At 40.9% G+C, this 22,370-nt stretch overlaps 1 protein-coding gene and 1 long non-coding RNA gene across 5 annotated transcripts in view; one reads left to right on the top strand and one right to left on the bottom strand.

Annotated features, from left to right (window-relative positions):
• Positions 1-255: 255 nt before the first annotated feature.
• CHIC1 (cysteine rich hydrophobic domain 1) lies at positions 256-20,741 on the bottom strand. Its single transcript, XM_015860499.2, has 6 exons — positions 20,388-20,741; positions 13,736-13,790; positions 7,407-7,562; positions 5,345-5,401; positions 5,055-5,114; positions 256-4,264 (listed from the first exon to the last, which is right to left on the bottom strand). Exons 1-6 carry the CDS (start codon positions 20,594-20,596, stop codon positions 4,214-4,216), a joined length of 588 nt encoding a protein of 195 aa, XP_015715985.1. The 5' UTR covers positions 20,597-20,741; the 3' UTR covers positions 256-4,213.
• The window catches only part of LOC107312793, a 220,231-nt gene continuing 217,990 nt past the window's right edge, over positions 20,130-22,370 (top strand). For all 4 annotated transcript variants that reach the window (XR_004307002.1, XR_001554624.2, XR_004307001.1 and 1 more), the window contains exon 1: positions 20,130-20,288. This is a non-coding gene — a long non-coding RNA (uncharacterized LOC107312793). The remainder of the gene's footprint in view (positions 20,289-22,370) is intronic.

The raw sequence follows: 22,370 nt of genomic DNA, 5'->3' as shown, positions 1-22,370 counted from the left end.
CGGGGCGGGAGCGCATGCGCCGCCTCAGGGCGGGCGTTGGGGCCGCTTCATGCTGTAGGGCGAGAATTCAGTATCAGCCCCAGCATGGGATTGAATCCGTGGCCACAAACGTTCCTATATTCGGCATAATAATAAAGGAACAATCTCTGTGTTTCTCAAATGAGTAGCAGTTGATGCATAACCAGCACATCAACCCAGGTGCTCCTGCAGGCAGACACAAAGCACCCTGTTACCACAAACACACAACACTACTCAGAGGTTTTCACCTTTCAATTTAATTAAAAGAAAAACGTCTCATAGTGATTAAGCACGTGTGACTTCCAACGCCTTGAAACGGCACGAGCCTATGCAGGAAAATGTAGAAACAAAGCTCGGAATTTTATTTGAAAAGGAAACCATAAAGCTTTCCAAGTGTGAGGTCCTATTAAAAAAGTGGCTGTTCACTTGTGAACGGAATAAAAATGTTAAGACGGTTTTAAAAAGTTTCATACACCTTGAAACAAAAGCACTTTCCAGAAGCCATACACGTAACATTACACAGCAAGAGCGGAAGAAAATGGCAGAGGAATCACACAACGTTACTGAAGTAATCACTTATTTACAGTGAATTGTAATAGCTTGATGTTTTTATTGCTCTGATGGTAGTGTGTTGACAAGTAAACATGGTTAATTGTCATAGTGGGGCACTAATGTGCATATATTTATGGTTTTGCATACAGTGTTTTTTTGTACCTATGATAAAATGTACAGGGACGTTTTCCCCCAGTCAATACCACTCTAGATTTTAGCAAAAATGTTCTTTTTTATCAAGTTATTCACCTACAGCCCAGTCCACACTTCCTAGACTTGCCTGTGCATGTTCTAAAATAGATCTTTTCTCCTCCCATGGTAAAAGAACTTCACAAGAAGCGGGTGGGGAACTGTAGGTAAGAGCTCAGCAGTATTCCTTAATGCTCCTCACATACAAAAACTTTCTATTTAAAACAAAGAAACAAACAGGCATTTCACACATGCAAGTTAAGGGAAGCGTCAGCATGTTTATATGAAAAACTGAACGCTGATTAGACGGATGATATTAAGAACTGTATAAAATGGCTGCAAACTCACCCTATGTACTGCTACCAGTTCCCCTTTCTCCTTTCTTTCATTTCATTGAAGCCAGTCAAGGCACTGCCTTCACCATTTCTATTACACTTTGCTCACGTCAGTCTGTTACATTACTATGCGTGCTTTCTCCAGTTAACAAGTATCCTCTATAAACAGACCTACCATCGCATGCTGATTTTTTATTGTTCAAAATGAGTTCTCCAGTCTTATGAGATACAAACTACCTGCCGGATGGTTTCATATTAAAGCAAAGGACAGCCTAGGCAAAAGAGAACCTGTAGGCAGAAAAGTTCACAGCACCATTTACAGTTGCTTTCATCTTTAAATGAGCTATTAAACCTGTCTTTCAGATGCAAATGTAATACTGCGTGCTGCTTTTGTATTTAAATGCAAATTTATCTTCCTATTAAAACAAGGAGCGTGATGTAAACTTCTGTTTCAGCTCTCATACTCTACTAGTTGTTCTATGGCCGCGTTTTTAAGTGCCTATTAAAACATAACAGGAAAAGCCCCTTTCACGGTTTGAATACAATTAATAATTTAGGACAAAGTAAAGCGTATAGAATATATGTGTTTGAAATGTAAACTTTGAAAATAAATACTCTGTGCTTAAGTGGGAAACTCAGGGTATTCCCTGTGCTTGGCACAGCATTTCACTGAAACAAGACAGATCAGCTGAAAAACTCCCAACTCCACCCAATGAAACGAGCACAGACTCAGCAGAGGACTTGTGCTCATAGTGAGACCGAGGGCTGCTTAGCACTCAGCACTGGCACTTACTGAGACTCTCGCCTCTTCTCTAAGCTGGAAAAAAACACTTGGAAAATGTAGTCACATAAAAGCAAAAATTAAGAACCTGCTGAAATTTCTTTGAGTTTCTTACACAAGAGAATAGCTAACAAAGCTCTGGAATAACTGTAAGAAACTTCTATTGTCCTGTCCAACTAAGCTCCCTTCACTTATACCACATACGCTTACTTCTAAGGGAAACCGACTGTGCTATGTCAAGTTTGCTTTTCACCGTTCCTTTCTGCCATTAAGTATTTCCTCTGCTTCCAGTTAACACTCATCCTAAACAACAAAAATAGAGATAAAAAGGACAGAATACTTTGCATGGTTCTATGACAGAAATCTGAACTGCAAGGTGTAGCTCACGTTAAATTCACACAACACTGCACTTCATTCATTAAATTAAATTACAAATTCAATCCATCAGTTAGTCATTACCAATCTACTGGTCCAACAAAACCTCTGCACTAACCATCCAGATTTCAGAGCCTGAAGCATCAGTCTGAGATCTGGAACTACTGCAAGTGCTGGAACCGGACACTCAGCCGTACAGTTAGAAGAGCAAGAAATTGGATTCCAAGTAACAACTTACATAAAACTGGCCTGTAAACACTGTGTACTGGGTATCTGGCCCGTTACAGCTATTAGGATGTAATGACTTTACTAATACTGTGTTTTAATACAATATTGCACACTGAAGAGATGCAAATACATTCAGAGGAAGTCCTAAATCAGTCTGAAACTAAAAAGCAACCTGTGATGCTGCAAGGAAATACCTGTGGATATTTATGATTATATTCATCACAACCTGCAGATAATCAGTTATCTGTTTGGTTTTTTTTCTCTTACTTCTATCTAGGAAGGGGGACAGGGGTGAGAAACAATGCATTGTCATTTGCTTCTTTCTTTCATTTGCTATGAACAAATGGTCTTGCTTAGGCATTACAGTAAGTTTTTCTATGGCCACTTCCCTTCCTGACATCAAGCAAACAGGGAGGAGTCCAAAAAAGCTTCTGAATTCCACAAGGCATTTGTGGCTCTTCAGACTGTTCCCGAATGCCAAAATATACACGTGAGCCCATCTGACTGATGTACTTCTTCCCATCGGCACATTCTGAAATACTGCTCTGATTTAGACAGAAAGTATTTCTGCTAGAAAGGGATGCCATACCATTTAACTGTTACAATGCTGAAGTATTGTCGTGCTATAGAAATATTCACTGTTACTTCAACTTTCATTTGGCTGTTGCAAATTCTTCTCCTTAGTAACGGCTCTCTCCAATCACAATATACACTTGGTCTTACTCTGAAAACAAAACAAAACGACCCACAGGAGCCGACTTTCAGATATTGTAAATGTAAGAAGTGGGCTTTGGGATGCTTTGCTAATAGCAGCCACCATCTCCCCATAAACGTAATTGTTTCAAAAGATAAACAGTATATAAGGTTCCCATTTCAAGTGCCACAAATAACACCTGAAATACTGAAAAGAAAGAAAACAAAAACATAAACCAAACAACAACCAACAAACAAATGCTACACATTTGTCACCCATTTACTAAACAAAAGTGCAACTGAGCCCTACACATCTGACAATATGTACAAACTCATTATGGCTTTACCATAAAAACAGTATGTGAATGGGTCTATACAATCAGAGGGATGATAACAAATGTCATGAATAAAACTATGTCATACTGTTGGTAATAGAACAAGAGCTATATTACATTCTGTAAACCTTGGCATACCACGCTTTACATTATGCAGAGTCAATATTTACAAATCTATAGTGGGTAAAAGAATTAACCCCCCTAATGTAAATGATGATTTTGCAAAGTGCAGGACAAAACCAGTGCTGTTAATTGCAAGTCCTATGCAAGCAAGTGACACTAAAGTCTTTACTATTAGACGCTTACCTGGACATTTCTACTGAGGGGCTTATAGGATTGCGATGTTCAGAATGAAATACAGTATGACACAGCATCAGGGCGCATGTTTGAGGATACACGCTAAACATAGAAATTAATAAGGCAGCATGCTCAGAACGAGTTAAAGCAGCACTGATGTTAGATCCCTAGTGGCAACTATCTCAGTTTCTGTTCATGTTAAAAATTCAGAGTGCAACACAGAAGCCTCGTTTAACATTTAAAAAAATGTGCAAATTGTTGTCAAACAAAAAGTAACATCGCAAGGAAGGTAACTCTACTGAAGAACGTTTCGTAAATCACAGCAAAGTAGACCATCTTCTTTCCAAAATCATCTACAAGGCACTAAGGGTAGAAAATGACAGGTAACGTGAAAGACCAAATGCGGTTCCTCAGTCGGGTCGAAATATGGGATATTTTGGTAAGAACTCTATTAATATTACCTGTTGAAAAAGGGAAAAGACAAGAACAGAACACAGTAATCAGCAACTTCAAATGTTCAGCATAACTTCCGTGCAACATTAGCTGGTTTGTAGGATTATACTAATCCAAAGATTATTTTATAAGGAATCTTTATCCAAAGTATCAAAGAAGATTCAGGTTATTTAGAAATACACAACTTATCAACTCTTATCTTTTGGGGAGTGATTCTCCTTTCTCTTCAAGCATAGGCAATATTCATAGTTATACATGAAAGTGGATCAGAGAATGGTAGGATATCAAAAATATTTGAAATTCCACTTTCCTAAATGGACTATCTTGGTTAAATGTTTATGAGAGCAGGAGCCAGGACTAAAATACATAAATAAAAATCCACTGTCTGATAAAAAGATACACTACTACAAAACATGCAGTATATCCGTACCAACAAGCTGAATCAAAGTAACTATAAGTAGCAATAGGAAAGGTGGGTAAGTGCTAAAGAACTATGGACTGCTGTGAGAGTAAGGCACGAAGACCCAGTGGGCCTTCCTTGTTATCAGTTACTGATCAAAGTGTACCTGTAGTACAAACACAGCATTGTTATGAATGGAGAACAAGCTCAGCAGTGACAATTTCTCCATTTTAAGATATGACTTGGCCACTCTTTAAAGCTGGCCTTCACAGGTGTATATCAAACAACTCCTGCTTTTTATGAGAGCTTATTCAGATAAGTGAAAATCTGGTAAGTTAACAAATCACTATAAAATAAAGGATGTTGAATACCAAATAAATAACAGAAATAATACTTACATATTCCATCATATTGCTAGTTTCGCATTTCCTTTTACTCAGCTTCCAGTGCAAGCCAAGCTAAGAAAGTAATTATCAGAGGATTAACACATAATACAATGTTACTTTGATAACTAATGTTACAAGCATAAGCAGTGTCTAATCATTTGGATCTTTAACACTTCAGACAATGAGACTTAACGTGCAGAAAGTATGGAATTATAATGAGACAGTAAAATTCCTACATGCCAATTATGAAAAAAAATTTCCTCTACTTAAAAGCAAAGAAAACAAGCACTCTGACTTCTTACCTTATGATATAGTCTGTTATTTTCCCATTCTAATAACTTCTGAATTGATCTTCTAGTCTAGAAAAATAGGTCAAGATTGTATTAGGAATGGTGCAGTAGCCAGCCTCATCCAGAAGAACCTCACTACTGCATTTCTGGCTCAAGAATCACTTGAAATAAATGAGTTACATAGAAGTAGAACTAAACAGTTGAACATTTGTAAATGGGAAGTTGAAGTGATAGGACTTCTGATCCTCAGCATCAGAAAACAACCAAACAAAAAACCACAAAGCTCAGAACTGGAACACATGCCACTTTTTCTACAAGTGCCCTTAAAATATGGTCCAATTACAGACTTCACTCTGATATTACAAATGGTTTACAATGAGGCTCACAGCTACAAAGAGCTCCCACAATACTCAGAATACTGTATAAGATCATGGCAACTATTAAAATACACAGGTGAAACCCTGGATAGAAGATACACCTGCTTCCTTAGCTTATACCTACAAAAGGGATCTTATTTTGAAGAAAGCAGCCCATTTCAAGCAGAAGCCATTTCCATGATTGTGGGAGAAAGAAGGATTTTTTACATTTCAACTACTTTTTTTCCCCTCTATTGTCACAGGACCACTGTGATCACCTACTCAACTACCTGCATGATATTCTACACATGTATTTTGTTCACAAACTTAATAACAGTAGGTGAGCGACATTACTTCATTAAAAAAGATGCAAAAATACCAAATCTGGAGTCAAATACTTAATGATGGAGAATCCACTAACTCCTTGCAAATTATTCCAGTGATGAAGCCATCCTCAGAGTTAAAAAGTCCACATTGCTTCATGCGCCATTTCAATTTCAGATTCCAGCCTCTGGACCTTGCCTTTTTTTTCCCTGAATGAATATACATAGACTGGCTAGGATGCAGTTAAATCCATCACAGCAGCCTGCATAGTGCCATGCTATAGATCTAAAGACTCAGTGTTGGTAGCACAGCAGTGCTGGAGGTCTGGCTGTGCTTGCACAGCATCACGGACCTGTATTTCTAACCTTGACTCCCTCAGGGGTGGGCAAGAGGTTGGGACAGCTGCCCCAGTTTGACCTAAGGGCTACACAACACCACGCTCAGCAACAAAACCGGGGCTGTCATGGCACAGAGAAAGGCTGAGCATTGCTCTGCTGGTGGGAGGTAGGGAGTGACTTGTCTTTGCATCTCTTGGGTTTTATTCCTTTTTTTCATTCACTTATTAAACTGTTTTTTTATCTCGACCTGAGTTTTTCCTGCTTTTGCTCTTTGAATTCTGTCTAGTCCTGATAGAGACTAAGCAAGCAAAGGGCTGCTGTGTGCTCAGGGACTGGCTGGTTCAATCCTCCACAAGAGATTAAGAACAACTTTGGATTCTTACAGTGCCCAAATCACAGATAGTCATGTACATACATTCATACCCTTCATACATTTGAGAATGATATTAATACTACAACCTCACATGGGCATTTATTTTTTCAGTTGCACAGGGAAATGAAATTTGCTTTTAAAACTGCAAATATTCCATCTCTACATATCAAGCCCATTCCTCTGCTTGTTCTTAATAGAAATAACACAGTAAAGTATGACAAACAAATAACAGAGCATAAACATTATGGTATCTATTAGAGATAATAATAATAATAATAAACATCGTCTTCTAGCAAAAATTTGTTGGAGAGGAGGAGAAATACTCACTGTAGTTCAGGCAACTTTTGAGGCTCAGCATCTTGGTCTGTGCTCATTAATTCAATTTTTAGAGCTTTAAAAACCCTGGAAATTTAGGTTCTCCTATACAACACCTCGTTCTTTGAACTGAGGTAAGATTAGCTAAGCTATACCCTTGACTATCAATTCAACTGGCAATTTGTTATCATTTGCTTCATTAAGAAATGCTTTTTTTTCCTGTTTCCTAAGGAGTAGAAAATTGAATTAGCTTTTGAAAGTGAGATAAAGAAAAGGGCTTTGGAACAGGGATGATGCTATTCAACATTATTTAATGCTATCAGAAACTGCAAAATCAAGAAAATAAGACAAACCAAAAATATACTCACTCTTTTGTTAAGACAGACTACAGGCCACAGGCTACAGCCCAGTGTGCAGCAGCAGCACAGACAGCCACAGATCAGCCATTTTACATTGACAGGAAGATTCTTTCTTAAACAGGTATTCACACGACTGATGCTGGTCTTGAATTCTTCTGGGGCAACCTGCAACAGAAGTGCTGAACTTCAGTGGGATTCCATTACAGATGTTATTTCTCAAGAATAGCCTTTATAGATTAAAATGTAAATGCAATGTAATTCCATTATGCAACATGACTCCATCTTCCAAAACAACAGTCACCCAGGGAGTGAAAAGTCATTTTCCTGAAACAAATTAATTTACAGTGCGAGCCCTGCAAAAATTTGCCTTAAAAAGCCCAGTGCAGCTTAGATGAACAGCCTCATCCATATTTATTATATCATAGGTCAATAGACTTGATAACACAGAAGTCCCTAACAAGGCTAAAAAGTGGAACACAGCCATGCAACGTCCTAGCTACGCTGACCACAATAAATAAATAAAGAAAGAAAGAAGGAAAAAAGAAAGGAATGAAATTAAAAAAATAAAAATAAAAAAGAAGAATGATAGCTATTTTGTTTCCAACAGAATAAGAAGTAATAGGTTTTTACTTCATAGCAAAAGCATTGTTGTGTGCATTGAAGAAGGATGATATGTCCAATTTACTTTCATACCAAATCTACACTGTGCTTGGTGGACCGCTGCCTACCCACATACTCCTAACCCACCATCTCCCTACAGTACCTAAATAACAAGTAGCTGTAAGACAGTGAATGGATCCCTAACTTGAATCCAGGATGGCACTCCTAACTGTAACAAAGCCCAGAGCTGGACACACAAAGCAGAACAGTGAGATCCAACTTCAACAGACCTGAAAAGCCAGATGTAACAACTCCAAAATAACAATAAAATCTTTCCTTCCTACTTGCCATGTTGAAGAATCTCCTGCCTAGAACGGATCTACATACCAAGTTATTATACTCCTACATAAACCTTCCAACCATCAAGCCTGACTCTTTTCCTTTGATTCCACAAACAAGGAGGGAAAGAAGACATTAATTAGCAGTGCCTCCTTGCTCTGAAGAGATGAATCCAGCAGCCAGGAAGCAGCAACAACCTGGTTCTGCCACCTCCACCTATCACAAGAACTAAGTTGATTAAAGCACTGCAGGAAAGGGAGTAAATACAGAGCATCTGTTTCCTGGCCATTCAGATCACCACCCAGTACAGAGTGAGAGGTCAGCTGGTTCTGTACGTTAGCCAGACCTACAGTTAACATTGTGATTATTTTATAGCAGGAATGAATAACTACACAGCAATCACTTATTCTGCAGTTATACAGACTACCTTTGTTTCCTCAGTATAGAAATGTCCTTCTTGTACTTCTTTCTACATATACAAATGAAGCAAGTCCAAACATTTTCCTTAGACTAAATGGTACATCAACGTTTAAATGTATTTTACAACAAATATCCCAGTTAAATAAATAAATGAGCAAAAAGAAATAGCATTGGGATGTTTTTAATGAACAAGAGGAAAAAAATACATTGTGATGTGGAAACTTAACCTGTATTTTCAAGCATTCAAAACAGAAGGGTTTGCAGATCTCTGCCAGCAGCATCTCTTATATTTAGGAAACCCCAAATATTTGATGCATGTGAGTAAGACCACTTCAGATTCACTATGGGAGCAAGATGGGTAGTAAGTACGACAGGACTGGTTGTATGGTGCGTGTCACAGCAGTACAGGAGTTCAGCTTCTGCAATCAGATTCAAAGTGAATCAAACTCAGATGCTCGAACAAAGCACAGCTCCTTGAGAATTCTCAAGGAAGTTCACATGCAAGTTGTGTTCTTAGCATTCATTTATACTAAACCAGGTCCATCTTCAGAAAGTCTGCTGAAATTTGTACATGTATCATCCTATCTGTTTATTTGAAAAGTAATAATCTATTTTTTCTTGACCCCATTAGTACTTGTGATATGAAGCCCACTAAGGAAAGAGAATGGTTCCTTTTGTATCACTCCCAAAGTTGACTGGACCTTCACAACAGCACGCCTCACCCCCACACACAGCTGTACAAACCTATTGAAGACACTGGATCTGCAGTCTAGAGTTCTGTATATCATCAACAAACTTTATAACCATAATTGTCATCATCCAACATGAAAGAAAGCAACTAGATTCTTCGCCTGCTGGTCCCGTTATCAAACAGCACAATGCTGCATTATAAGAACAACAGTGTAATGCTGTCATGAGCACAGCACTGCACACGGCTAAACTAGAAACAAATTTTGGGTGCCAAGAAACACAGATTCCTACTTGGGCTATTGTCATATTAGCACAGCACAGCTACTACCTGTTAATGCACCAACTACTTCTATAAAGGTCTATCTCTTAACTGTAGCACAAGATGAAATTACTGGAGTTTGCTTCAGCAAACCCAAACTGCTGGGTGTATTCCTCCATTGCAGACACCTTATCATGATAAATACTCCTGTCTGTCAGTGACATCTTCATTTGAAGCTAAACTAATCAGTGACCAAGATAAGCCTCATTCTGTGCTAAAGACAAGCAAAACCAGTTTGTTCCTTTCAGTTTACAGCTCAGTCTTGCTACAGCGACAAAGAATGAAATATCTGTAAATAAAATGACATTGTTCTTATTCAGCAAGAAAATGCATTTAGGATAAAGCAGTCACAAAAGAATGCTGCTGATTTTTTGACATCATTTTAAATCCTGCCTTTTTTGCAGATAAAGACACTGCAGGGTTAGTAGAAAATGTCAAAGTGTTTAAAACAAACAATGAAGAGCTGCTCCTGAGCAAAGAAAGCTCACTAACAGCCTAGTTTTGAGCAGTTTTGGAATGTCACTTGTTGAATTTCTGAGTCTGGAAAAGAATGAGATAAACACATAGCTCCTGGCTGTGCAGTGCACCTTGTAAAGAGACCCTGGGTCCTTTCTGGTCTCCGAGGGGGAAAAAAAGACATAAAAGGGAAGGAGGGAGTGTTATAATATTTTACAACAGGATGTTAGAGAATCTGCAAACACAGGAAGAGAGCAAGTCCAGCCCAGCAGGCCTGATCTTCCTCCTTCAATCATGATCACAAACCCTATCAATCACACTGCAACGGGATCACAATAGCAAGAGCACATTTTACGGCTTACATTTACCTACACTGCACAGCAATCTCTGTATGAGACCCTGATTGTTTTAGGTTTGGGGCAGGAAACTTTTGACCCTGCTAGGCAGGGGGGTTGGAGCTACATGATCCTTGAGGTCCCTTCCAACCCAGGTCATTCTGTGATTCTGTGAACTCCACTTTTTCTCTTAAGGCTCCATCACTTTCTTGTCACCTGGAACAATTCCTCATAAAATGTATTGTTTTTATAAGCCAGGTTTAAAACTCAGGGCAGCAAGAGAAACTTTTAGCACTAGAAGTTCTACTTCATTCCAGAATAGCTGCCAACAGAGCTGTTTTAAAACCCATTTTAGATGTATTCTTTTAAAAGAACAACCCTACAAAACCATAGGGTGCAGAATTTGAATTTAAGCCAATTACTACAAGTTAATTACTGCCCCTTTATTATGCACATCAAATCTTGGCTTACTAAATTTTGTCCAAAATGCTCCTGAAAGCTGAGCTCTGTATTTATACACCAGCTGATATTTGCTTCTTATCCTGCAAGATAAACATTAAGCCAAACGAGCTGAATTAACCAGACCCAATATCTGCCCTAACTGATATTTTCTGTATTGTTTTATTATCCACGTTATTTCCTCAAACATACGCAACCACCTCAATATTTAAGCTGCACTCACAGGCATTTTAGCTCGATGTTAATTTACAACAACTGCTGGAGAATCTGCAGAATTAAGGAGGAAGAAGAAGGTGGGTAAAGAAGTATATTTCATAGGAAAAAGATATGGGATAAAATTAGTGCAAGGTTTACCAGAGTCATGATGCAGATGAAAACCAAACCAAGGGTCAGGAAACTTAAGTAAATTCCCAAGGACTACATGGGAACATAGATCTAAATTTCATGATTTCATCCTTTGTTTAAAAACCTAAATCCTCATCCTGAATTTCTTAGAAGAAAACCAGCATAACAGAGAAGTCCATCAACTCCATGGAACAGCTTCATCTTTTACACTGTATTAGCAAAGGAATTATATTATTAGTATCAATTCACAGTGGACAACAAAGTCTTTAACTTAACATCATGTGGACATTCTCCAAGTATGACAACCATCACTATGTATTAATGCAGTCTTGCAGTAAACATTTGAATAGAAAATGGTGAATATAAACAGCCACCACGCTATTCAGAAACAGATTTCATCAAAAGTAAAGAAGAAGAAGAAAGTCCTTCAAGCGATACATCAGTAGACCACAATGCCTGCTGTGAATTATTGATCATGGTATTTGAAGAACACTTACTGGAAAAAATCTGGGTTTTGATTTTCAGCAGCAGTAAAGGTGATGGATTGCCATTACCAGAGGAAGAAGCAGATTATTCATTTCTGGCAGTTTATGAAAGTATTAAAAACCCCAACAAGCCACAGCTGTGGCTTTTACCACCTTTCACAAGCGTGTGTGGGAAGCATTAAGGATTTGTTTATTAGCTCATCTGATTGGTGAAAGTTGGATTTATTTTCAGTCATTTTCCTCAAAACCCATCAATCCACACATGGGGGAAAAAAAGTAACTGGATTATCAGAATTCTCACCGTAAGCAGCGCACCCATAGGCACCAAGTCAACACTCATGTGTCAGGTAGAAGAACGTCCCCTTTTCACTCTTTGCTAAATTAAACCCAAGCAGTGAACTGAAGTTTAAATGAAACTTTTGCACCTGTAAACTTACGTCCTGTAATAACATCCATTTCTCACTGCTTATTTAACAGGAAATCAATCAAGTGGGAACTAAGGCTTGTATTAGAATGAACATATTTTGGGGCAGGGTAGTGGTTGCTTTTTTTTCTTTTAAAATATAGGATTACTTACAGAAAACTACCACTTAATTAAAAGAACAGAACTCTTCCCAAAAATTATTCCACAGCTTTTCAGCAATCTGAAAGAGCTTTACAGGAAACAAACTTCAGACATGCAAAGCAGTGAGACGCAAGTTGTGTTATCGCCAGCCCGTGCATCAGGCACTGTTAAGTCAACGAGCCTTCCCTTTTTGCCCAGTGAGATCCTGAAACAAGGCCAGACTTTACAGGTTGGCTTTTAACACCCAAATTAGCAGCTTGTCCAGCCAACGACTGGACCGCTGTCAAAAACGCTGGGCAAATTCACCACGAGTGTTTTATTCATTATGCTCGGAGGTGAAAACGAAGGAGAAAAATCCCAGATGGGTTTGGCAGAACCAGGATGCCACCAGAGGGGGGGAAACCTCCACAGGCTTCAGCTGCATTCTGCGCATTGCGAAAACAGGGACTGCAAGAGGCTGGGGAGGCTGCAGCCGTAAGGGATGTCCTTAGAGAAAGCAGCAAGAGCCAAGTACCTTTTTTCTCTCAAATTCTGGAAGAGATACGCAAGAGGATGACAAAACGAAGCACAAGAAAAGCACTGTATGCTAAAACAGCTGAATGAAAAAATAAAAAGGTGGGGAAAAAAGTCTAAAACACAACGAAAAAACCCAAGCAAACAAAACGAAAGCAGAAGTATGAAAAGAATTTAAAAGTCGAGAGCTTTGCTACAAGTTTTCATTAATAAATAGCTACAAATGAATATTTATTAAATTGCATTTAGCAACACAGCAAGACTGCAGAGGAACACTGAGATTTGTCCCAACAAATTTGCAGAAGACACAATTACTGTATTTCAGAAAACGTTCTAAAAAAACCCTGCTTCACTTGCAGACTTGAGGCCATGTTTAATTCCGTTAAGCTTCAGATCAAATAGATTCTCTTCTAGAGATCTGTCTAAAAATAATCTCAGGACTTGACAGACCGATTGAAAAATGAGGTCTGGTACCTGAAATAGTTTAGTTTGCACAGGATGCAGCACAAACTGCAGGCACCTATGAAGCAAGGGAGTGCAAGTCTTGCTTTTACGCAGATTGCCTACATGAGAACAGTATCACGGTGTGCTCAGAACGTCAGTAAAGTCGACAGTCATTGCAAACTATCTTTGCTGTAGGGACTGGTCTTCAACCAGCTATTTCATATAGGACAGAGTTAATTTAGCAGCCTTCAGTGCAGTGCTGGCCTGCAACCAGTTGTGTTGGATTCATAGGCACATATTTGTAACACAAAAACCACTGGAGGCACTGGAGCTTTCCATTTAAAAGAACAGTTTAATCTCACACTTACCTTCCCTGTCAGAACAGAGGGAAATTCTGTATCAAACTTGTTGCTCAAGCCAAACCTTGAAAACAAAAGAGACAAAAAAAATATGTTCCACCTAACTTATTTTGTTTCCCTTAATAAAAATGCAATAGATGTCGTTTTGTTTTTAAAGAAAAACTATTTCTTTTGCCTTTACATGTACATTACTTTATTAGCTTTCAATCTATTTTTATATAAGTCCTTCTGTATTATTCATAAGACAAAAAGGGATAATATAGCTTGTTGCTTTACTGCAATACCTTCAAGCCACTAAGAGCAGAAAAACATTTGACAATTGGACAGCAGTAAGATTCCATTTTTCTTTCTTAAAGAAAAAACCAAGAACCTCCAAGTTGTAGCCAATCTTTTCATTGCTGTTTTTCTTACTCATGCAAATTCATTCACATGCAACAAATGAAGCTACTTATAAAGCAACCACTTTGGAAAATTTATAATCACACCATTAAAAACTGCTTGGATCTGAGTTAAACTGTCTCATGCAAACACATAGGGGCCCACACATCCAGTGGTTTCAAGCAACCATGAACTTTAGAAAACCATCTTAGCTAATGCGATGCCTGGTGGCTCCTGTCAGTGAAGCCTTTTTACTTTGCAAGCAGCAAATCCTCGTTACAACCAGCAGAGCCTACAGGCAGCAAGGTGTTCTCTGGAATTTAGATGCTTTGCTTGAAAACCCAGGTTGCTCTGAGATCCAAACCTACTGAACCGACAACTGCCCACGTCAAGGAGCTACTTGTGTAGGTCAGTAGGATGCTGAAAGCACAGCTGACTTTGTCGTATTTAAAGCATACATATAGGCAAGAAATTTTAACTGAACCCTGACAATAAGCCCGTGAGTTTCTGTGAAATAAAATGTTCTGATCTTCTGTCCTCTCCATCTCATCTGAATTCTAACCTTTGCAATTCAGTAACGAAACAACAGCAACTGGTCACTCAGCTCCAGTGTCTCTATTCAAAGAAAGCTTCCTGTAAAGCTTGTAAAGTGAAATGCATTGCACGTCAAGTTCTGCCAGCCCTGATAAACCATTTCCTGAACATTTTTGTTCAAAGCAAACAGAAAACAAAAGAATCACAGCCATAGAGATGAGCAGGAATATTTGATATTGTAATATTTACCATAGAAACAAACCCTTGTGGGCAAAGAGCATTCCTCTCAACCAACAATGAAGCGTTCTTCACTGGCCACCCCAACGAACACTGACACTGCCCAAGTGTAGGTCCCCTACCACCACACAGCACACATGCACCCTGAAATAAGTCAGTTACCCAAAGCAGCAATGGCACTTGCTTCGCAGTACAAGTAAAACATAAACTTGAAGGGTGAGAGAAGCGTAAAAATCTGTGCTGTCCTCAGCAATCCAGTGAGCTAATCAAGATGTCTGTCAGCAGCACTGGTGACATCAAGTTCTTCAGTTGCTAACTTAAGTCAGAGCCTTGGCACCTGTAAAAGCCAGCACGTTAGCACGCTATCTGTGTAAATATTACAAAACCACCAACGATCAGACCTTCACCGAGCTGTCTGTCAACCTCTGTCTCTTCTGCTTTCCTAAGCACTATGATCAATTGCCACTTGTGTTTCCTTCAACATACTTTCATTGGAAATTTTCTGGAGGTCAATGTGAGTGAACTGAACAGCAGCACAGCGTTGGCTACAGCATATCCGAGTCAACTGGAAAGCCATGATGTTAAATTACTGCTGTAAATGCAAAAAGTAAACACAGTATGATATTAAGCAAACAAAGAAGTAACTGATATAACTCATTTTCTGACAGTGTAACCTGCAGGCCAGTTCCACATTCTGTAGCTTGTCTTTTTTAAGATGAAATCTTCCAAGTAAGTTGGTCAAACAAACAAAAAAGCAGAACAGACTAACATTCCTACATCCCCAGAGGGTGGTGGGCATGGAACATCCCCAGGGCAGTGGGCACGGCCCTGAGCTGCTGGAGTTCAAGAAGCATCTGGATAATGCTCTGCCTTGGTGGTCCTGTGCAGAGCCAGGGGTTGGACTCGATGGTCCTTATGGGTCCCTTCTAACTTGAGATATTCTACAATGCTATGGAAGTTTTGCAGAATTATTCACCCATGTCACAGACTCGAATTGCTCTAACTGGTGCCAAAGACCCACTTAAATCACAACACTGATTCTCACAGCGCCAGCAGCAGATGCTCAGGGAATGGCAGAAGGAAAACGCCTGCAAACTTGATGTACTGTTGCCCCAGACTGCAATTCAAACCTTCAACAGTTTGTAGTTGAAAAACTTCCTGAGCCACAGGCAGCATCTTTCATCTCACTGCTCACATCTACTCGTTAAAATTCCCATTGTACTACCAGTTTCCCAAGGAAATAAAACAAATGAGTGCTTTTTGACTTACGCTGTTCAGATCATAGCAAGAGCACAGTGCATGTTATAGGGTTAAATCTGAAGGCTGACCATGTCTTGAAACATATTTAGAAAACCACAACTTGTATTAGTTGCCATAAGAGTCCACTCAGATTTAACGTGACCAAGATGCCTCAGTTACAGAAATGCATCTGTCTTACACTGACCCACAAATGGCTGAAAGAGTTCTAGAGGCTTTGGCTATCCTGCAAACACAACTATGCCGTGCTATAACACTACATTCAGTTTCACAGAGCCATCTGCAGAGGTTATGCAGGCTGTGCTCCCACTGAGTCACCATGGAGTGACACCATGGAGTTCAGAAAGATGAAACCTTTATTAGGTGGGGTACGAAACTCAAGAAACAAAATGTATTTGTTCCTGGCAATAATGGTTAAAGCAGAACATCACACACTTCTACAGCTTTATATATATATACAGCACTTTCAATAAGGCAAAGACCTGAAGTTTTAATTAAGAAATACCCTAGGCCTTTCAAAGTAAGTTCATTCATAGCAATAACTGATAACACAATTCTGCCTCTGCTATCCTGTAAAATCCAGTATGCTTTAAAAATAGCAATGCAAAATAAACTGCAGCGTGGGCCCGTTCAATTATTTAAAACATCAGTTGGTGGCCACTTATTTCTGAGCGCTCTCACTGCGCCCTCAGTGTAAAGTGAGCAAGGTCCAACACTCAGCAATTCACATCAAGTCACTCACACACTTTTGCTGGAATTTTCTCTCTGGATGACATCCCTCTAAAAGCAAGGACCCACTGCCCAACAGGCTCCAGCAGTGGAACGGAACAAGGCTGACCTCAATTTCTGGTCTCTTTTGTTCCTTGTTTTGAAGCGTGGCATAGCAGAAGCCCCATCATCTTATTTTGCCCATTTGTAAAGTGGAGGGAATGAAGTTTCTAAATGGCAGATGTAAATAAAAGCTCATACATTAAAGCTGGAAAAGAAAGCTCTGGATCAGCATCTGTAAATCCTAGCTGCAATAGGGATCACGTTAGAGATTGCTTTACAAAGCATTGCAAGAAACAAGGTCTCCTGTCCCCACAACTGCAACAGAAATGCACTTATATCTAGAATGGACGTATTTACAGTCTTGAGCCTTTTCCTTTTGACTTCAATAGTCTTTAATTCTTGCTTATCCCACTACTGTATTTACAGACAGTAATCAGTCTTACACTATGCAAACTAAAACTATTCAGTCAATTCTCCTGTGACAGGCTCGCTGGTTTCCTTTTTGCACGGCTCCCTTCCCCACACCTGATCCAGCATAAGTTTAACCTACCTGGAACAGATGAACTCAGATCACCAGACACCTCCTTTGTAGAGGCACCACCTCAGCTCTGTTCAAAGTCACTGAATAAAGAAAGCATTCAGCAAAGAGCACTGAGCTGAAATTTCTTTCTAGTCTATGAACCTTTACTATGAAGGCAACAGAACTACTAAAGGGCATCCTCCCTCGCAGATAATGGTTTGGAGAACTCACTTATTGAGAACTTGTGGTAGCTTGAGGTGATTTGCAATTTTGAATACATAGAAGATGTGTAGATGGGAGCAATAGGAGACAACCAAATATCTCCTTTCTTCACAACTGAGAGCACCTGTCTTTTCCAACCCTTGATAATATACTTTTCATCAGCACCTGATGCATCGTAGGTCCGTCAGGCACTCCTAAAGGGAACACCATGGAAGAACAAATGTTAACTTATATACAACACTAGAAAGTTTGCAGACCTAAGCAGGAATCACAAGCAGAAGGCTAAGGGCAAAAAGAGGCTCAGTGTCCTATTTCACTGCCTCATGTGTGTCAGTATGTCAGAAAAACCCAAACTCCTCAGTGAAGTTTCCTGCCCTGTTTCTGAAAGTTACAGTTGTTGCTTTGACACAGTTTTCATTACAAATGTTTCCGTTGAGACACTTCGATACACCATCAGAGTAACACTAACTTATGGAGTGAAACAGAAAACTCCCCTACATGGGATTCTAGACACAACAAAAGGCATTCACCGAGATGCAGTGATTTCTCTGAACTAAAATTCTGAAGCTTACTTAAAATTAAGATGGCTAATTAACTTTCCTAAGATGAGAATCTTCTACAGCAAGTGCTGAACAAGATGAGCACAAACTCCACTACCTGCTTCCCTAAATGCTCTTGCAGTGAGAAACGAAACAAATCCAGTTTATACACTCACTCTTACCATGCACAAGGGTGAAAGGTTAGCAAACAGTCAGTAGAAAAAGCAAGATCCTGCTAAAAACATTCCTGGAATTTACTTTTAGTGCGGCTGGAGACTGCAGGGTAACTCTGTTAGGGTCAAACACTCACTGACAAGGTCATAACAACTCTCATGCAAGAAACTAACATGTAGTTTGAATTGGCTGTAAATGTGGACTGGAAATGAAAAGCTGGATGACCCTAGAGTTAGAGGATATCCTTCTCTATGTAAATATCCAAGTAGGTGCCAGTGTCAGGAGAGGAACAGAAAATATCTGAAATAAAATAATAGACTGCTCGTTTTAAAAAGAAATGCTTCTCTTTTTTCCTTTACTTAAATGGAGTGTTTCTGACTTCTGTCAGGACACAAGTTTTTATTAGCAACATTCCAGACAGGTTCAGAAAACAAACACAAGTTTTAGGGCACGATATGTCTCACATCAATAAGTAGAGCAGGCTGCCTCTGAAGTCTGATGAATCCAAACGATGCAGCATCCCTGTGATCAGAAAGTGACTGAAGTTCAGAGCTGATGCACAGCAGTAAGCAGAAAATCTATAGGAAGCCAAATATTGCCCCATTTATTAAAGAGGTTAGGACTGTGTAGTGTCCACAGTCTATCTGCATTTCACTGATAGCATCCACTAATAGTTTTTATTAGTATAGAGAGATTTTGAGGAACTGTCATGAACTGATACAAGAAAAACTGTAGTACCATCAGACAGGTACAGTTGTGACAGGAAGGAAGTTGGGATGAGTGGAAGAAATGGAAAATAAGGCAGGTGGGAATTCAGGCCAGGTACTTACATGGGCAGTATTCTAGCTCACCATTCCCACATCATTTACAATTATTGCTTCCTTTTCATGTCGACACCACTAGCTGACAGCCCTTGGAGGTGCCCCTGCCTGTCTCCAAAAGGTGATGGAGCCACAAAGAAACTTTGAGGAACATTGCTACTACACTGAAAGCTTCACAGCAGACAAAGCAGAGTGTGAAATGTATTTCTTTTCCGTTCAGTACTTAAAAACAGATAGCTAATAAAGCAGATATATGCTACTCTGGTCATTTCACTGAAGCTACATCCCTCCTGCAGTCAGGCCGCATGCTGCGTGGGGTCAGCACAGTGCACACAGCAGTGCAGCAGAGCAGCCACCCATGGCACCGGCTCAGCAAACTGCTTCACACTTACATGGTGGACACAGCAACTCCAACATTAGTTCTCCTAGGATGGGAGCCTTCCCCACCCAGTGCCTTTGCTGCAGAAAGCTACACCACACTGCACCTATTCACAGAGAGAAATGTGCGTTCTTTTATGCAACCCACAGACAGACCCAAAGCAACACAAGCTTGATGGATCCCTTCAATGTGAAAGTTTCAGTCCCACTCTTTTTGTTACATAAATGAGCGTAACCCCTAACAACTCGGTATGGGCACACACTGTTGTGCTAGTGGGGATAGAACGCAAAACCAACTGGATATTCCGCATTTACATCGCAGCTCTCTCCAACTATTCAGACAAGCAGCAAATCAGTGTTTGCTCGTGTTTGCGCCTCGTGGTGCACTGCAATGAGGAAAACGCTTAAACTGAGCACAACTCTGAGGGAAGTTTGGGGTCGGTATATGACAGCGCGGCTGCTCGTGCCCCCCAGCAGCACAGCTCAGCGCCGGGGCCTCCACAGCCCGGCTGGACCAGCGGCCAAAACGGTGAGGCCGCGCGGAGGGCAGCGGCTGATCGCACCGACACTCGGCAGCCAAAGAAGCGGGGCAGAGCACACAGGGCAGAGCACGCAGGGCCACCCCGGGACCTCAGCGGCCGGATCGCCCCGAGCTGCGGCAGCCCCGTGGGCCGGCACCTTCCCTCTGAACGGAGGGACGAACAGCAGAGCAGGGCCGCCACAGCTGGAAGGTGAGACGGTGGGACGGTGACACGCCGCCCCTCACAGCCCCCATTGCTCCGACCCCCGCTCCCCCCTGCCCTGCCCGCCCTGCAGCCCCCGCTCCTTACACGGTGATGTGCCCGGCGCCCCGCACCACCACAGGATCCGGCGCATCGCGAGGCCGCGGCAACTCCTGGCTCCGCACCACGGGCTCAGGCTCGGACGACTCCTCCTCTTCCTCCTCCTCTTCATCATCATCTTCTTCTTCCTCCTCTTCCTCCTCCTCCAGCTCATAGATCGTGTCAAAATCCGCCATGTTGGGGAGCAGCACGCTCATCTCAACCCCACGTCTGCGCACTGAGAGGGGACGGGGCGGAGCGACGAGCGATAGAGGCGGGGAGAAGCGGCTGCGCCTGCGAACTGCTGCCGGGGCCGTAGCGGCTCTGGGGCTCGTCCCTTCCCGCTCCTTCCAGGGGCGCGAGGCGCTGCTGAGGAGGGGGCACGCGGTCACACTGTGGTGATGGCTGAGCCCTGAGCTCTGAACTCAGCCCTGATCCCTGAACCTGCCCTGATCCCTGCTCACACTGTGCTTCTGCGGGGTTGCTTTGAGTCAAATCACCAGAGAACACACCCTGCCCTCCTGCCCCTTCGTTTGCAGCTCTCTACTCGTTCCCTCGCAGTGCTCGCGAGTTTGTTGGTAAGGGGCTGAGGTGCAACGGTTGTTCGTTTGTTTTGTTTGGATCGTTCTGGAAATCGATCCCCGTACAGAATAATGGGGTGTTGAGAGGGAAGGGAGTGCTATCCATGAGGGACACGAAGCTGAGAAGAGCCCTCAGGAGGGCTGCTGGCTGGCACCCACCTGCTGTGGCAGATACACGGCTTTGAGAGATTTATATATTCGTTTGTTGCTTAGTATAGGTGCTGCAAAGGGATGCATTTGGTGTATCATAAGGAAGGGAGCTCGCAGTGTGTGTCCTTTACCTGCAAAAAAAGGGAGGAAAAAGATGCCTGTTCCCACCAGCTGTTCTTGGGAAAAGCTTCCTTCATCAATTTTCACTATTTATCCAGGACTTTCTGGATGTTAGCAAAAAGCGGTTGACTTGGATTGGGATATCTTTACTGCTTCTGAAAGCAGAACTGTCTGAGTTATGGATAAGCAGTGCTGTGTGCTTGTACCTTGGTGCATTGCACCTCATGTGAGGCTGCAGCTACAGCCAGTCCTGATGTGTGAGGAAAAACTCTTAACTGGGAGAAAAAAAGAAACCATAGGCTCGATGCAGTGCCTCAGCTCTACAGATTTTAGTAATTATTGTTTTTATCATAATTAAAGAACAGATTGTGGCAGTAAGCAGTAGTTCTGTGTTGGAATGCATTTAGAAATGCTTGAACACAAATATTAAAAGTGGTCTGCAAGTGTGTTCAGTATAAAAACTGGTCTGGCTGTGCTATAGCTGTAGTCTTGTTGTGAGAGTCTGGACACATGTGACTGGATAGAAAGATGTTTGTGTTGGATATGGACAATGTGTGGAGGAAAAAGGTCAGTGACTATGTACATGTGGGTACTGAAGTACCAAGGTCTGTTGTGATTTGCTAGAGGCAGAAAGCCCTTAAAAACCTGGTTTTGGTTTAGCGGAATAGTTGGTTTACTGGAATAGTTGCCTTATGAAATGTTCAGACTTCTACTGGTCCGCTGTTCTGTATCTTGTCTTTGTGTGAGGCAGTATAAGCAGTATTCTGAGTTTTCATTAAGTTTAGATGTTTCGTGTTTTATTTGCTCCATTTCTAATATCAGACACAGGGAAGATAGTGAGTTCTAGGGAATTTTAGTTAATGAAATGAACTATTAAGTTGATGATCGGCATTGTAGATACTCTTTAATCTCAACTGCACAAGGGAAGCAGCGGCTAATGACAGGTTACAGATCCAAGATTATAACTTGGATTACTTGGTGACTGCACTGAAAATACCTATTGCAGAGGTAGATAATGTTCATAGTAGTCTTAGTTTCAAGAAGCTGCCAAGTTTATGATCCAGGTTTTTATTTCTACTGCTGTATTACTACTAGTAGTAGCCAAATTTGGATTTGATTGTGCTCTCATCTATGGATTACT

This window comes from Coturnix japonica, chromosome 4 (genome assembly GCF_001577835.2).
Source record: "Coturnix japonica isolate 7356 chromosome 4, Coturnix japonica 2.1, whole genome shotgun sequence".
NCBI lineage: Eukaryota > Metazoa > Chordata > Aves > Galliformes > Phasianidae > Coturnix > Coturnix japonica.
Note: the sequence above shows the minus strand (reverse complement) of the source record. Positions and strands in the feature narration are given on the sequence as shown.

Excerpts from the sequence above, each read along its gene's own strand:
- CHIC1 (XM_015860499.2), bottom strand. The coding sequence starts at position 20,596 with ATGAGCGTGCTGCTCCCCAACATGGCGGATTTTGACACGATCTATGAG. Across the intron at positions 13,791-20,387 it reads GGCGCCGGGCACATCACCGT|GTTTGGCTTGAGCAACAAGT; the intron begins GTAAGGAGCGGG and ends TTTGTTTTCAAG. Across the intron at positions 7,563-13,735 it reads CCTCTGTTCTGACAGGGAAG|GTTGCCCCAGAAGAATTCAA; the intron begins GTAAGTGTGAGA and ends CTTCTGTTGCAG.